Source organism: Giraffa tippelskirchi, chromosome 9 (genome assembly GCF_054371585.1).
Source record: "Giraffa tippelskirchi isolate mGirTip1 chromosome 9, T2T-mGirTip1v1.2.pri, whole genome shotgun sequence".
NCBI lineage: Eukaryota > Metazoa > Chordata > Mammalia > Artiodactyla > Giraffidae > Giraffa > Giraffa tippelskirchi.
The window spans coordinates 86,884,019-86,899,551 of record NC_137283.1 but is presented as its reverse complement, the minus strand read 5'-3'; the positions used below and the strand labels follow the sequence as shown (position 1 = coordinate 86,899,551).

Below are 15,533 nucleotides of genomic sequence, written 5' to 3'. Positions count from 1 at the left end.
CAAAATAGTAGAATTTCTTTTCGTTTATAGGACATTAAATTCTGTACAGTTTTAGCTGATACTATGCATCTTGAGTTAAAGGAAGCACATTCAAGTTTTAAAATTGTGACTTTATTTACTTTTTAGGTTTATTATTTCCGACAAGGACATGAAGCATATGTTGAGATGGCCCGTAAAAATAAAATTTATAGTATCAATCCCAAAAAACAACCATGGCATAAAATGGAACTACGGGTATGGTATCTATAATTTAAAGCCCCAAAAGATGTGATCATAGAGAAAATAGTATTGAATGTTATTATTTTCACTATAAGAAACTGTATCATGAAGATACCTTTTTTTTTAATTGAAACAATTCATAGGCATAGATTTTTAAAGAAAATTAAGATTGAATTACATATATTCTAATAGTTTATAAGTTGGGAGTAAAATGTAATTATGGTGAGAATTGGACAACATTAACATATTAAGGCACACTTCATCTTTGTAAATGTGAAAGTATTTCTAGATTTATCAGCAATAGTTTAAAATTATTTCTCAGTCTTTGAAACTGCATTAGAAAATTCTTATTTCAATGAAGTTTTTCTTTCTTTTTATAAAATTGTTATATAGCTTGCATGCTCTCAAAATGCACCAATCTTAAGTACACAGCTCAGTGGGTTTTTATACATACATACAGAATAGTTACCTAGTGTTTAACAGTTTATTTTGTGAATATGGTTTCTTATTTTGTGTATCTTCTTCAGGAACAAGAGCTGATGAAAATAGTTGGCATAAAGTATGAAGTGGGATTGCCTACCCTTTGCTGCCTTAAACTTGCTTTTCTAGATCCTGATACTGGTAAACTGACCGGTGGATCATTTACAATGAAGTAAGGACTGTTGAAAGAGGCAGTAGTTTATTAGTATTGTAGATTGTTTTTTAAGATTCAGGTACATTTGAATGTATTTTAGATATCTGTACCTATGTGACCTGATCAGTTTGTTTCTGTTTTAATTAGATACCATGATATGCCTGATGTTATAGATTTCCTGGTCTTGAGACAACAATTTGACGATGCAAAATATAGGCGGTGGAATATAGGTGCGTTATTTATTTAGAAGTTGTAATGCTTGTTTTATCTAATAAGTGATTTATATTTTTCATAATTTAGATAATCAGGTAAATAAACATTGCCATTTGTGGCAATGTCAATAGGAAAGTAAGATATTGTATCAGGAATTTGGGGTATTTTTTTGTTTGTCTCTTTTAAAGAATGATAATACTTTTAAAACTAGGTGATGCTGAAATTCCAAATATTTTCTCTCTTATATTTTGTAACTATGTATAAGATTGTTTATAGTTATTCCTTTTGCTACTACATGTACTGAAATAAATGTTTATCCAAAAGAATTGACAGAATTCAAACTTGAAGCAAAAGAAGTCTTCCACTGAAAATGTTTAATTGGACTGGGACTAAAACTAAACTGACATTTTTCTTTCATTGGTTACCTCTGTTAAAATTAAAACTAATATTGTAATCAATATTATACAGAGTGAAGTAAGCCAGAAAGAAAAACACCAATACAGTATACTAACACATATATATGGTATTTAGTTAATCGATAAAGATAACCCTGTATGCGAGACGTCAAAAGAGACACAGATAAATAGAACAGTATTATGGACTCTGTGGGAGAGGTCGAGGGCAGGAGGATAAGGGAGAATGGCATTGAAGCATGTAAATTATCATATGTGAAACGAATCGCCAGTCCAGGTTCGATGCATGATGCAGGGTGCTCGGGGCTGGTGCACCAGGATGACCTGGAGGGATGGGATGGGGAGGGGGGTTCTGGAAGGGGAAAACATGTACACCCATGGTGGATTCATGTCAATGTATGGGAAAGCAAATACAATATTGTAAAATTAAAAAAATAGATAAAGAAATACATAAAAGGTGCCATCAGTTTTCAAAAAAAAAAAAAAATCAAAAAGCTTTAAGAAACCTTAAAAATCTCCAGGCATTTAAGATACATTAATTTATGTACAGATTGTTATGCTCTTTACTAGAGTATTTATGTTAAGAATTTCTAAAAGGACCATTCTGGAGTAGAGTATGGTGCCTATATGCTATATTTTGCTTTGAGAAAGCACCTCAGTTGATACATAGCATTTCATTCCTCCTCCAGTACCATTGGAAGGCCTTAGTGTGGTGAATTGTTTACTGTTTGGTTTTGGTAAATATAGAAATTTACATGTGTGCTATAGTGAAAGTCACTCAGTCATGTCTGACTCTTTGCGACCCCATGGACTATACAGTCCTTGGAATTCTCCAGGCCAGAATACTGGAGTAGGTAGCTTTTCCCTTCTCCAGGGGATCTTCCCAGCCCAGGGATCAAACCTGGGTCTCCTGCTTTGCAGGTGGATTCTTTAGCAGCTGAGCCACAAGGGAAGTCCAAGAATACTGGAGTGGGTATACATGTGTGGTATAAAAAGAAAAGTTATGGAAATGCAGTCATTAAAAATAGGGACATGGAAGCTGTAGAAAAAAAATTTATATCCCATGTACCATTTCTCTGAAAGCTTTGAAAGATGTGTTCCATCAAATTTTGTTATTCAGTTGCTCAGTTGTGTCTGACTCTTTGCGACCCCATGGACTGCAGCATGCCAGGCTTCCCTGTCCTTCACCGTCTCCTGGAGCTTGCTTAAACTCATGTCCATTGAGTCGGTGATGCCATCCAACCATCTCATCTTTGTTGTCCCCTTTCTCCTGAATTCAGTCTTTCCCTGCATCAGGGTCTTTTCCAGTGAGTCGGCTCTTTGCATCAGGTGGCCAAGGTATTGGGAGCCTCAGCCTCAGTACCAGTCCTTCCAATGAATATTCGGTGTTTTATTTCCTTTAGAATTGACGGGTTGGATCTCCTCGCAGTCCAAGGGACTCTCGATAGTCTTCTCCAACATCACAGTTCAAAAGCATCGATTTTTTGGCACTTGGCCTTCTTTATGGTCCAACTCTCACATCTGTACATGAGTACTCGAAAAACCATTGCTTTGACTAGATGAACCTTTGTCAGTAAACTAAATGTCTCTGCTTTTTAATACACTATCTAGGTTTCTCATGGCTTTTCTTCCAAGGAGCAAGCATCTTTTTAATTTCATGGCTGCAGTCACCATCTGCAGAGATTTTGTTTGGAGCCCAAGAAAATAAAGTCTCTCACTGTTTCCATTGTTTCCCCATCTATTTGCCATGAAGTGATAGGACCTGTTGCCATGATCTTAGTTTTTGAATGTTGAGTTTTAAGCCAGCTTTTTCACTCTCCTCTTTCGCCTTCATTGAAAGGCTCTTTAGTTCCTCTTTGCTTTCTGCCTTAAGAGTGGTGTCATCTGCATATCTGAGGTTATTGATGTTTCTCCCAGCAATCTTGATTACAGCTTGTGCTTCATCTAGCCTGGCATTTCTCATAATGTACTCTGCTTATAAGTTAAATACACAGGGTAAGTTAAATAAGCAGGGTTTCAATATACAGCCTTGACCTACTTCTCTCCCAACTTTGAACCAGTCCATTGTCATGTTCGGTTCTTCTATCAAACAAGGAAATAAAAAAGACTAGGCATCTCAGTAAGAGACAAGAAATTCAGGACAGGAAAGCGCCAAAAGAAATTCGCAGATAACAGTCAGCTGAAGTCTCAGTATCTGTCTGGCAAGTTTGTAAAATAGTCCAGAAGACACTGTCCTCTTAGAGTGAAGTCTTCAGGAGAAAAAGTAAAACTGATAAATTTTCTAACACGTTTGACTTTGACTTTATTGTCATTATTGTGGGAAATTATCTATTGAAAAATATTTTATAGTTTGAGCTGTTAGAGAATGTGGGAAAATGTATTCATAAATTCAGAGAAAATGAAGTGATTATACAGATTTTTACATGAAGGGAATTGTGTGCTATTTGACTTACTGCTGAACAACATTTATACAGTATAGTCATGACAGAGGACAACTGAATATGGATTAAACAAAATGCACATACCCTTTATATATAGTTATATGGAGAGAGGCCAGTACTTAATGTCTGAATTTGATGAGTAAAGAAATAGCTATATACTCATTTAGAAAACTAAGTAAATTCAAGAAAGGTAAAACTTCTTGGTTTTGGATATAAGCCTTTGGTACATGTGATTTTTAAAATTATTTACATGTGTTAATAAGATTAATTGCATCTGTTATTTTTTTTTAATTTTATTTATTTTTGGCTGTGGTGCATCTTCGTTGCTGCATGGGCTTTTCTCTGGTTGTGGAGAGCAGGCTTACTCTCTATATGTGATACACAGGCTTCTCATTGCAGTGGCTTCTCTCAACACAGAGCACAGGCTCTGTGTCATGTGGGCTCAGTGGTTGCAGCTCCCAGCCTCTGGAGCACAGGCTCAATAGCTGTGGTGCTCAGACGGACTTAGTTGCTTTGCACCATATGGGATCTTCCTGGATTAGGAATCGAACCCCTGTCTTCTGCATTAACAGGTGGATTCTTTACCACTGATCCAGGGAATTTTTCTCATCTCTTATTTTTAAGGACATGCATCTGCCACTATAAGTTGGCAGAGCAAATATTACCAGTTAGAATCCAGGAATATTCCAGAAATGCACTGACAACATAAGGAAGGAAATAATGGCAAACATGGGCCGAATTGATGAGATATCTCAAATGGATGTACATCAGAATGTTCTCATTTGGATCTTACAATTTTAAATTTTTACATTACTATTAATATTTCTTCTAAAGTTGGTACTAGTTAACCTTCTATTTCTGAAGATCTTTTTACCAACTGCCATTTAAAATTACATCAATAATAATTAATTCGACTAGTCCTCAGATACACTTAAGGCTTACTCTGGTAGACTCTGCTGCTGCTGCTAAGTCACGTCAGTTGTGTCCAACTCTGCGCGACCCCATAGATGGCAGCCCACCAGGCTCCCCCGTCTATGGGATTCTCCAGGCAAGGACACTGGAGTGGGTTGCCATTTCCTTCTCTAGTAGACTCTATTCCTTGCCTAATTTTATTGTCATTATCCTACAGTATCATTCATTGTGGTTCGGCACATGTTACCCAGTTTTTCCTCTTTAGCATAATGTCATCAGTCTAAGTAGGATCATAAGAAATAGCTTTATGAAACTCATTTCTATGTTTATTTTTAGGTGTTGGTAATGTCAGTAATGCTGTTTCTTAAATTATGTAGTATCTTCTCACTAAGCATAGTGTCACTAATATGAGTCTCAGGAGCAATTAGAGACTCTCTAGTAGTAGATCACGTTTCCCTGTTGATATTTGCTGTTCAGATGCTTGCGGTTTGAACCTAAATTTGATCCCAGTGCATGCTCGCCCAGAATATGTATATACACACATATATATAACACAGCAACATGCAGTTGTGATCTGTTAACTTAGCCTGGTCCTACCTTTCCTTTTTTGTCATTAAATTTCTTCTATATTTTTAAAAGCATTGTATGCTCTACAGTTGGTCCTCCATAGCCACAGATTCAGTCAACCTTGTAGCAAAAATATTCTGGAGAAAAAAATTTCCAGAAAGTTCCAAAAAGTGAATTTGAATTTGCCTTATGCTGGCTAAATATTTACATAGTATTTACAGCTATTTTGATAGCACTTACATTGTATTAAGTATTATAAATAATCTGGAGATTTAAAGTATGCAGGAAGGAAGGTATACATAGATATATGCACATATACATGATTTTATATATGGAAATTGAGTATCCACAGATTTTGGTATCTGAAGTGTCCTGCAGCCAATCCACCACAAATATTCAAGGATGACTACATGTCTCTGTACATTGTTAAATCCTTTTTGGTTAAAAAAAAAAATGTGAATATAAACACTTTTTTAAATGGGTTTGAAAATGAAACTGATTCAGATAAGATGAATTTGTTTAAAGTGACATGTATAAGTTATCTGAACTCAAATCTTTCAGACTTACCAGGAGAAAAATCACTTAAGTACTATGAGAGCTAAGAAAGGGGAAAGCATGACAAAAAGACAGGAAGTAGTTAACAGTTTTCATATGACATGGAAGCAGGGTGAGGAGATAGCTTATTAGGGTCTTTGAGGAAAGCAGTTTTTAGTAGTATCAGTTCAGTTCAGTCGCTCAGTCGTGTCCGACTCTTTGCGACCCCATGAATCACAGCATGCCAGGCCTCCCTGTCCATCACCACCTCCCGGAGTTTACCCAAACCCATGTGCATCGAGTCGGTGATACCATCCAACCATCTCATCCTCTGTCGTCCCCTTCTCCTCCCGCCCCCAATGCTTCCCAGCATCAGGGTCTTTTCCATTGAGTCAACTCTTCGCATGAGGTGGCCAAAGTATTGGAGTTTCAGCTTCAACATCAGTCCTTCCAATGAACAAACAGGACTGATCTCCTTTAGGATGGACTGGTTGGATCTTCTTGCAGTCCAAGGGACTCTCAAGAGTCTTCTCCAACACCACAGTTCAAAAGCATCAATTCTGTAGTGCTCAGCTTTCTTCACCGTCCAACTCACATCCGTACACGACCACTGCAAAAACCATAGCCTTGACTAGATGGACCTTTGTTGGCATAGTAATGTCTCTACTTTTAAATATGCTATCTAGGTTGGTCATAACCTTCCTTCCAAGGAGTAAGCGTCTTTTAATTTCATGGCTGCAGTCACCATCAGCAGTGATTTTGGAGCCCCAAAAAATAAAGTCTGACACTGTTTCCACTGTTTCCCCATCTACTTCCCATGAAGTGATGGGACCAGATGCCATGATCTTAGTTTTCTGAACGTTGAGCTTTAAGCCAACTTTTTCACTCTCCTCTTTCACTTTCATCAAGAGGCTCTTTAGTTCTTCACTTTCTGCCATAAAGGTGGTGTCATCTGCATATCTGAGGTTATTGATATTTCTCCCAGCAATCTTGATTCCAGCCCAGCATTTCTCATGATGTACTCTGCATATAAGTTAAATAAGCATGGTGACAATACACAGCCTTGACGTACTCCTTTTCCTATTTGGAACAAGTCTGTTATTCCATGTCCAGTTCTAACTGTTGCTTTCTGACCTGCATACAGGTTTCTCAAGAGACAGGTCAGATGGTCTGGTATTCCCATCTCTTTCAGAATTTTCCACAGTTTATTGTGATCCACACAGTAAAAGGCTTTGGCATAGTTGATAAAGCAGAAATAGATGTTTTTCTGAAACTCGCTTGCTTTTTTGATGATCCAGCAGATGTTGGCAGTTTGAGCTCTGCTTCCTCTGCCTTTTCTAAAACCAGCTTGAACATCTGGACGTTCACAGTTCACGTATTGCTGAAGCCTGGCTTGGAGAATTTTGAGCATTACTTTACTAGCGTGTGAGATGAGTGCAATTGTGCGGTAGTTTGAGCATTCTTTGGCATTGCCTTTCTTTGGGATTGGAATGAAAACTGACCTTTTCCAGTCCTGTGGCCACGGCTGAGTCTTCCAGATTTGCTGGCATATTGAGTGCAGCACTTTCACACCATCATCTTTGAGGATTTGAAATAGCTCAACTGGAATTCCATCACCTCCAGTAGCTTTGTTGGTAGTGATGCTTTCTAAGGCCCACTTGACTTCACATTCCAGGATGTCTGACTCTAGGTGAGTGATCACACCATCGTGATTATCTGGGTCGTGAAGATCTTTTTTGTACAGTTCTTCTGTGTATTCTTGCCACCTCTTCTTGATATCTTCTGCTTCTGTTAGGTCCTTACCATTTCTGTCCTTTATTGAGCCCATCTTTGCATGAAATGTTCCCTTGGTATCTCTAATTTTCTTGAAGAGACCTCTAGTCTTTCCCAATCTGTTGTTTTCCTCTATTTTTTGCACTGATCCCTGAGGAAGGCTTTCTTATCTCTCCTTGCTATTCTTTTAGTAGTATGACAGTGACTGAATGCAGTTGGGTAAGGAAAAGGTTATAAAGAGTGCTGTCTGTTTTACAAAGGTTAGTTTTTGTTTCGTTTTTTCTTTCTGTAGGAAGGGAAAGTGAGTGTAAAGTGGTAGATTGGTAAAAATGTTTAAGGTAAGAGTGAATTTCTCCTTACCATCATAAAAGGTAAAAAATGGTCTGAAAAGTGGTAAGTCACACTTCAGGTGTGCTTATTAAGTAACTTTTCCTCTCATTATTGCTAATTTTATTTATTTACTAATTTATTTTGGAGTGTGTAGGTCATTTTTCATAGGTCTTTTAATAATAATATAGGCTTTTTAGTATCTTAAAGGGGTGCTTTGGGAAAGAGGAGTAACAGCAGCAGCACCTCATTTAAGAGTAATGAGATAGCTTTTATTCTTGTCCAGGTGACCGTTTCAGATCAGTCATAGATGATGCCTGGTGGTTTGGAACAATTGAGAGCCAGGAACCACTTCAGCCTGAGTACCCTGATAGTTTGTTCCAGTGTTACAATGTTTGGTAAGGAAGTATTGTGTTTTGGTTCAGCCTGACTTGCTTTGAATGTTTTCCCTATCTGTTAAAATGATAAAGATATTCCTTTTAAACACTGATGTAGTTATTTTACTTTTCAGTGTGATTTTATTGAAATTGCAATCCAGTGTTTAGATTTTTTAATATAAAGGTTTTCCTTTCTTTAAGCTGGGACAATGGAGATACAGAAAAGATGAGTCCTTGGGATATGGAGCTTATACCTAACAATGGTAAGTGTAAAGTTTTTTGTGTCTGTGTTACAGAATTCATTTCTAAATAAAAATCTGATTTGATAACTTGTAGGTACAAAGAGTTCTTGATGAAGAACAAGTAGAAAATATTCATTCCACATGTATTTTTATTGACCCTGGAGGTAGGGGAGGCATAATAGTGAATAGATTAAACATAATCCTTGTCCACTTGGAATTTGTAGTTTAAAAGGGAAGGTTGAAGATAATTACAGCACAATGTACTGACTTGCTTGTTATTGTTCATTCTAGAAGATGAGCATTTGGGAGCAAAGATGTTTTTACAACTCCAGCAAGATACATAGAATACAACATAATACTGAGAGTTCAGGCTTTTTTGAGTGAAGTATAGATTCATATCCTAGCTCTGCCATCTTCTCTCTGTGTGATCTTGACAAGTTCCTTTAGGCCTTGAAACTCGAGATGCTTGGGATTCAGTCTTTGAAACTGTAAACTAATGCTTTCCTTATAGGACTGCTATGAGAATTAAATGATATCATATGTGTAAAGTGCTTATTACAGAGCCTGACACATACAAGGTCTCAACAAGTAGGTAATTAATAATAATAACTGTCATCTTGCATATGGCCTGACACATCGCCTTAGGATTTGGGAGTTAGCCTTTGGCAGTAAGTATGACATCTTCCTGTAACTGAGAAAAAACCAGTATGGCTGAAGCCTGAATACTGCATTTTCTATTTCATTGCCTATATTTGTTTCAGTTTAAAAAAATACAATACACACAACTGTATATGCCTAAAAAGGTTTAAAAGGATGGGGATATGAGGACTTCCACAAATTATCTTTTACATTATTGTGTGTTCTTTTTAATAGTATGTTACTTTTACTATCAGATAAGAAGAGTTAAAAAAAAAAAAACAAAAAACCTGACTTGTAACATAGTAGAAGTAATCATTTATAAGTGGAATTGCTCACTAATTATTATATTCAAAAAAATCAGAAAAAAGATAATGTGAAAAAAGTAAACCCAATCTGGTAAATCTCAGAAATTGGTCATGCTGATTTTGATTAAGACTAGCTCTTTCTAGAGATTGTCACTTTGAGAGACCAATATCAATAATGTCTTTTTCATCTAAATTAGGGTTGATTAGTACTATAAAATATCTTAATCGGCTTGTAAATGTGTTACATGACTTACCTTCCAGTTTTATTTCTCTCCTTTGTGAAGGTTTGAATTTGAAGTCACATCAGACTATTGTGAATGTGAGAGAAATGAAGCTAATTGATGTAATGCCTGGGGTATTTCTTGAAATGAATGAGTAACAGTAATACGCTGTTGTTTCCTACCTCAATATATTGCTGTGTGGAGGGAGTGATTTTTGTTGTTTTTGTTCTATTCAGATATACATACATAGGCACTCAGAGTTTAATTACATTTCGGGAGGAGGAGGAGTTTCGTGAACAAATAGTAGCATATTTCCAAATGTTTCTCTCATGAAGTCTAATTCAAAGAAAAATTGCCTTGGCAGATTTGTAGGTTTTATGTCACCACCACCCCCTAATTATTAAAGATTCAGACATGCAGAAAGCATACCTTCATCATTTAAGAGCAAAAAGCCTAAGCATCATCTGTTATTATTCATAATTCTGTGTCTGTCCCTACACTTTTAGAAAAACAGTGAGGCTTTGATTAAAGCATTTCTGGAAAAAAATACCACTTTTGTTCAAATTCACCTGGCATATTTTATCAGAATAAATGTAGAGATTATATATTACTAAATGATTCAGAAATTTTTTTAATTCTCATGATTTTATAGGGATACTTTCTCCTTCACCTGTAACTGATAATAGAGCAAGTTGTGAGGTATAATTTTGGAGAAGTAATTACATGCTCATCTAGAAAATTAATTATGAAGTTAAGGTTTTAAAGAATAAATTTTATTGACTCTTGAAACATAACTTTCCTTTAATGAAAATAATACTTACGAAATCTTTACAAAGGAATAGTTTAATTTGATAAAAATATCAACTCTGATTTTTAAAGGTAACTTAAATATTAGTTATATTACCACATATTTTCATTAAATCTCATTTCTTTCTTTGTATTTCAGCTGTATTTCCTGAAGAACTAGGTACCAGTGTTCCTTTAACTGATGTTGAAACCAGATCATTGATCTATAAGCCTCTTGATGGTGAATGGGGTTCCAATCCCAGGGATGAAGAATGTGAAAGAATTGTTACAGGAATAAACCAGTTGATGACACTAGGTGAATAATAGTAACATATGAATATATATGTATATATTCTCTCTCTCTTTATATATATGTCTGTGTGTGTGTTGTATCCATATACAAAAATATGCATGAAGATAGACAGAAAATGTTGCCAGTAAGCAAAAGGAAAACATTTTTTATTCAAGCAAAATTATTTTTCATAATATCATAAGTCATTGTTTTCAGATATTTTTAAGTGATTTTTTAATACAATTTTACATAAGACTCAAATATCTAAAACTGTTATAAATGCTCTAGTTGAATTTCAGTGCCTGCCAAAGAATGTTCAAACTACTGCACAGTTGCACTCATTTCACCTGCTAGCAAGGTATATGCTCAAAGGTATATGCTCAAGCTAGGCATCAGCCAGTGTGTGAACCAAGAACTTCCAGATGTGCAAGCTAGATTTAGAAAAGTCAGAGGAACCAGAGATCAAATTGCCAACATCCATTGGATCATAGAGAAAGCAAGGGAGTACCACAAAAACATCTACTTCTGCTTCATTGACTACCCTAAAGCCTTTGGCTGTGTGGATCACAGCAAACTGTGGAAAATTTCTTAAGAAATGAGAATACGAGATCACCTTACCTGCTTCCTGTGAAATCTGTATGCAGGTCAAGAATCAACAGTTCAAACCAGACATGGAACAACAGGCTGGTTCCAAATTGGGAAAAGAATATGTCAAGGCTGTATATTGTCACCCTGCTTATTTAATGTCTGTGCAGAGTACATCATTCAACATGCTGGGCTGGATGAATCACAAGCTGGAAGCAAGATTCCTGGAAGAAATATCAACATCCTCAGATATACAGATGATTCCCCTGTAATGGCAGAAAGCAAAGAGGAACTAAAGAGCCTCTTGATGAGGGTGAAGGAGGAGAGTGAAAAAGCTGGCTTAAAACTCAACATTCAAAAAACTTGAGATCATGGCCTACAGTTCCATTACTTCATGGCGCAGAGATGGGGAAAAAATGGAAACAGTGACAGACTTTATTTTCTTAGGCTCCAAAATCACTGCAGATGGTGACTGTAGCCATGAAATTAAAAGATTCTTGCTCCTTGGAAGAAAAGCTGTGACCAACCTAGACAGCATATTAAAAAGCAGAATCATTACTTTGCTGACAAAGATCCGTCTAGTCAAAGCTATGGTTTTTCCAGTAGTCACGTTATGGATGTGAGAATTGCACTTTAAAGAAGGCTGGGCACCTAAGAATTGACTATTTCAATTATGGTGCTGGAGAATATTCATGAGAGCCCCTTGTACTGCAGGAAGATCAAGCCAGTCAGTCCTAAAAGAAATCAACGCTGAATGTTCATTGGAAGGACTGATGCTAAAGCTCCAATACTTTGGCTTCGGGGATCAGCCAACTCATTGGAAAAGATCCTGATGCTAGGAAGGATTGAGGGCAAGAGGAGGAGGGGACGACAGAGGATGAGATGTATTTATGGTATCAATAGTGAGGGACAGGGAAGCCTGGCGTGCTGCAGTCCTTCGGACACAAAGAGTTGCACACAAATTAGCAGTTGAACCAGCAGCAAGCTGAATTTCAGAGTGAGGGCTCCAGAAATGCCAGGGGTACCAGTGAAAAACGTAGATCCTCCAGAATCTAATTTTAAAACCCTTGACGTACTCAGGCTTCCATGATGTAGATTGGAGGAGGGTTGAAAGCTGAGTTACATGGGTAGCTATACCGTTTTTCCTCTTAACTTGATGTACATTTACACAATAGAATATTGTAAAGGGAGGGATGAGGGTATTATGAACTGCTTTGCTTTGTTTGAATAAAGAACAGTGGCCATAGAGCATAATTATCTGAACTCTGGTTATCAAAAATACATACTCTTTCAGTAGGGAATCTGCTTCAAAGAGTCTAAGGCAGAAATTAATATGAATAAGAGCTGAAGACATTGGAGACACATACTGGATAATATTTTCATCTGATGTCTTTTGTAAGATGGCAACTCTTAATGAATTACTGTCTCAGATACTATCTTAAGTAATTTTAGTAATTATGTCAAAACAGTTACTGCCAAACACATAACATAGATTCAGGAATGACCTGGTTTTAATTCTAGAAATACATGTGGATGTTTTTAATAGGTCAGATTTATATATTGTCTATCATATTTTCTAAAGAATCTTTGAATAACATTCCTAGAATTTTGCAGTACAAATGCAGACATAATAAAAAGTGAGACTCTGTTAGCCAAACTGTATGTTTTTTCTGTCAAAAGACAGTGGTAGACTAATAGTTACGTGGATTGGAACTTAAGGCTTAATTCAAGCAGAATTGTGAAGTACTTTAAGCAATAAAAAAATGAATTTATAAACTTATTTATTTGTTTTAGATATTGCTTCAGCATTTGTGGCTCCTGTGGATCTGCAAGCGTATCCCATGTATTGCACTGTAGTGGCATATCCAACGGATTTAAGTACAATTAAACAAAGACTGGAAAACAGGTTTTACAGGTTAGAACCATTTGCTTGCTGTGCTAAGTCGCTTCAGTCGTGTCCGACTCTGTGTGACCCCATAGACGGCAGCCCACCAGGCTCCCCCGTCCCTGGGATTCTCCAGGCAAGAATACTGGAGTGGGTTGCCATTTCCTTCTCCAATGCAGGAAAGTGAAAGTGAAGTCGCCTAGTCATGTACTGCCAAAAGAAAGCTAAGTGATTCTTTCACCCATTTACGGATCCTCCATAGCAGTGTTTCTAAAATTTTAACGCACATCACATTTAACAATGAGATCTTGTTAAAAATGCAGAATCTGGTAGTAGGTTTAGAGTAGACCTGAGATACTGCATTTCTAACAGTTTTCCAGTGATGCTGGTGCTGCTGGTCTGTGGACCATACTTAGAAATAAATATGTACTGATGGCCACTCTCTTCATTCTGTATTTTATGAAATAATCCAACATATTTAATTTTCTCCTAGATAGCACATTGAGATATTTGTTCATGGATTTTTCATAGAATAATATTAAAAATTGTTCTCATTAATTTAGCATATGAATACTTCTTAAAAGTGAAATTAGGAAAATTTGGGCTACTTTAATAGTTGTAGCTTAGTTTGAAATATAACTAGAGTTTTTAAAAGATGTAGTTTCATTTAATTTGCATCTGCTGGTTAGCAATTTTGATAAACATTGAGTTCTAATCTTGGGCAGACTTTGTAGGTTTATTGGCTAACATGTCTTAACAAGAAGTAAGATTAAGTTCATTTTTTTGAAATAAATGAAATTATCCTTTTCCCTTTTCATCTTTCTTAATGACTTTTGCTTAGCAGGCCAATAGCATTTTAACTTAACTAATACTGCATTAAAACTTAATTTTTGTGACCTGTTTTTTATTAGTGCAATTATTTATACTGCTATTTACTTAATTTACTATTTAACTTAAGGAAATTTTTCATCATATTTTGTGTTCATATTTTTCTATGTAAGTTGTTTTCTACACTCTAATAGTTGGACTACATCTAGAAAGATGAATTTCTGCCATCTCCAACCATTGTTAAAAATGTGCGTTCTCATAGAAATTCTGCTCAGCATAAGAATTGCTAAGGTGTACTCTTTACATTGCAACTTAATTAGGCTTTTTGGCTTTAGCCTAGCTTAGTAATCAATTGAGGAAAGGATCTTTTGAAACAGAGTCCTTACTTGAATTAGAAGTGGCCTGATTTTTAACCAGATAATGTAGTTATAGACCTGAGTTATGTTCTTAATTCATAATAATAAAGCCATCATGTGCTATTTCACTGTTTCAGGCTCTTTTGCTTCTCCGCTGCTCATTGGCTTCAGACTTCTTACAGTTTATAGTTTGCCTCTTTGGCACTTCTAGTTCAGTCTTAAACCACTGTCAGTTTGCCCTACTGATAATAAATCCTCATGCCTTACATTTTCTATAGGGTACCCTGAAAATGGCCTGTGATTCTTTTATTAGAATGAGCCATGGCGATGCTATTGGAAACTTACAGAAGCTTTTCTGTATGCTTCTATATGCACAATTATATGTTATATATATGTAGTATTTTAAGTTGCATATAATTGTTTTCTGTTTACACATCAGTAAGGTTTTCTGAGTATTTTCTTCCATGTCATTTTAAGCTGGTTGATATTCTAAAAGTTACCTTTGGATTTTTCTTTAGTTAAAACGGAAATAAAATAAAACTCCAAAATTTTAGTACAGTTGACTCATGAACAGGATGGGTTTGAATTGCACAGGTCCACTTACACATGGATTTTTTTTTCCAATAATACCTATACTGTGCTGTGCTTGGTCACTCAGTTGTGTCTTGACTCTTTGCGACCACATAGACTGTAGCCTGCCAGGCTCTTCTGTCCATGAGATTCTCTAGGCAAGAATACTGGAGCGGGTTGCCACGCCCTCCTCAGTAATACCTGTAGTACTACATAATGCATGGATGCAGAACCTTGAATAGCGAGAGCCAATTCTAACATTCTACTCAGATTTCAGACTTTGAGGAGGGTTGGTGCTGCTAACTGCTGCATTGTTCAAGGATCAACTGTATTATTAGTTTAGTGTAAAATTTTTTTTTTTTTCATTTAGATAGATTTCTTAGTATACTTAGTAAATATAAAAACTTGTTTTTA

At 36.2% G+C, this 15,533-nt stretch overlaps 1 protein-coding gene across 4 annotated transcripts in view; it reads left to right on the top strand.

The window, feature by feature from the left end:
- The window catches only part of PHIP (PHIP subunit of CUL4-Ring ligase complex), a 143,925-nt gene that overhangs the window by 89,353 nt on the left and 39,039 nt on the right, over positions 1-15,533 (top strand). For all 4 annotated transcript variants that reach the window (XM_081530386.1, XM_081530388.1, XM_081530387.1 and 1 more), the window contains exons 25-31: positions 127-234; positions 747-871; positions 1,001-1,083; positions 8,320-8,431; positions 8,612-8,673; positions 10,764-10,919; positions 13,275-13,395. In XM_081530386.1, coding sequence (XP_081386512.1) covers positions 127-234; positions 747-871; positions 1,001-1,083; positions 8,320-8,431; positions 8,612-8,673; positions 10,764-10,919; positions 13,275-13,395 — 767 coding nt within the window. The remainder of the gene's footprint in view (positions 1-126; positions 235-746; positions 872-1,000; positions 1,084-8,319; positions 8,432-8,611; positions 8,674-10,763; positions 10,920-13,274; positions 13,396-15,533) is intronic.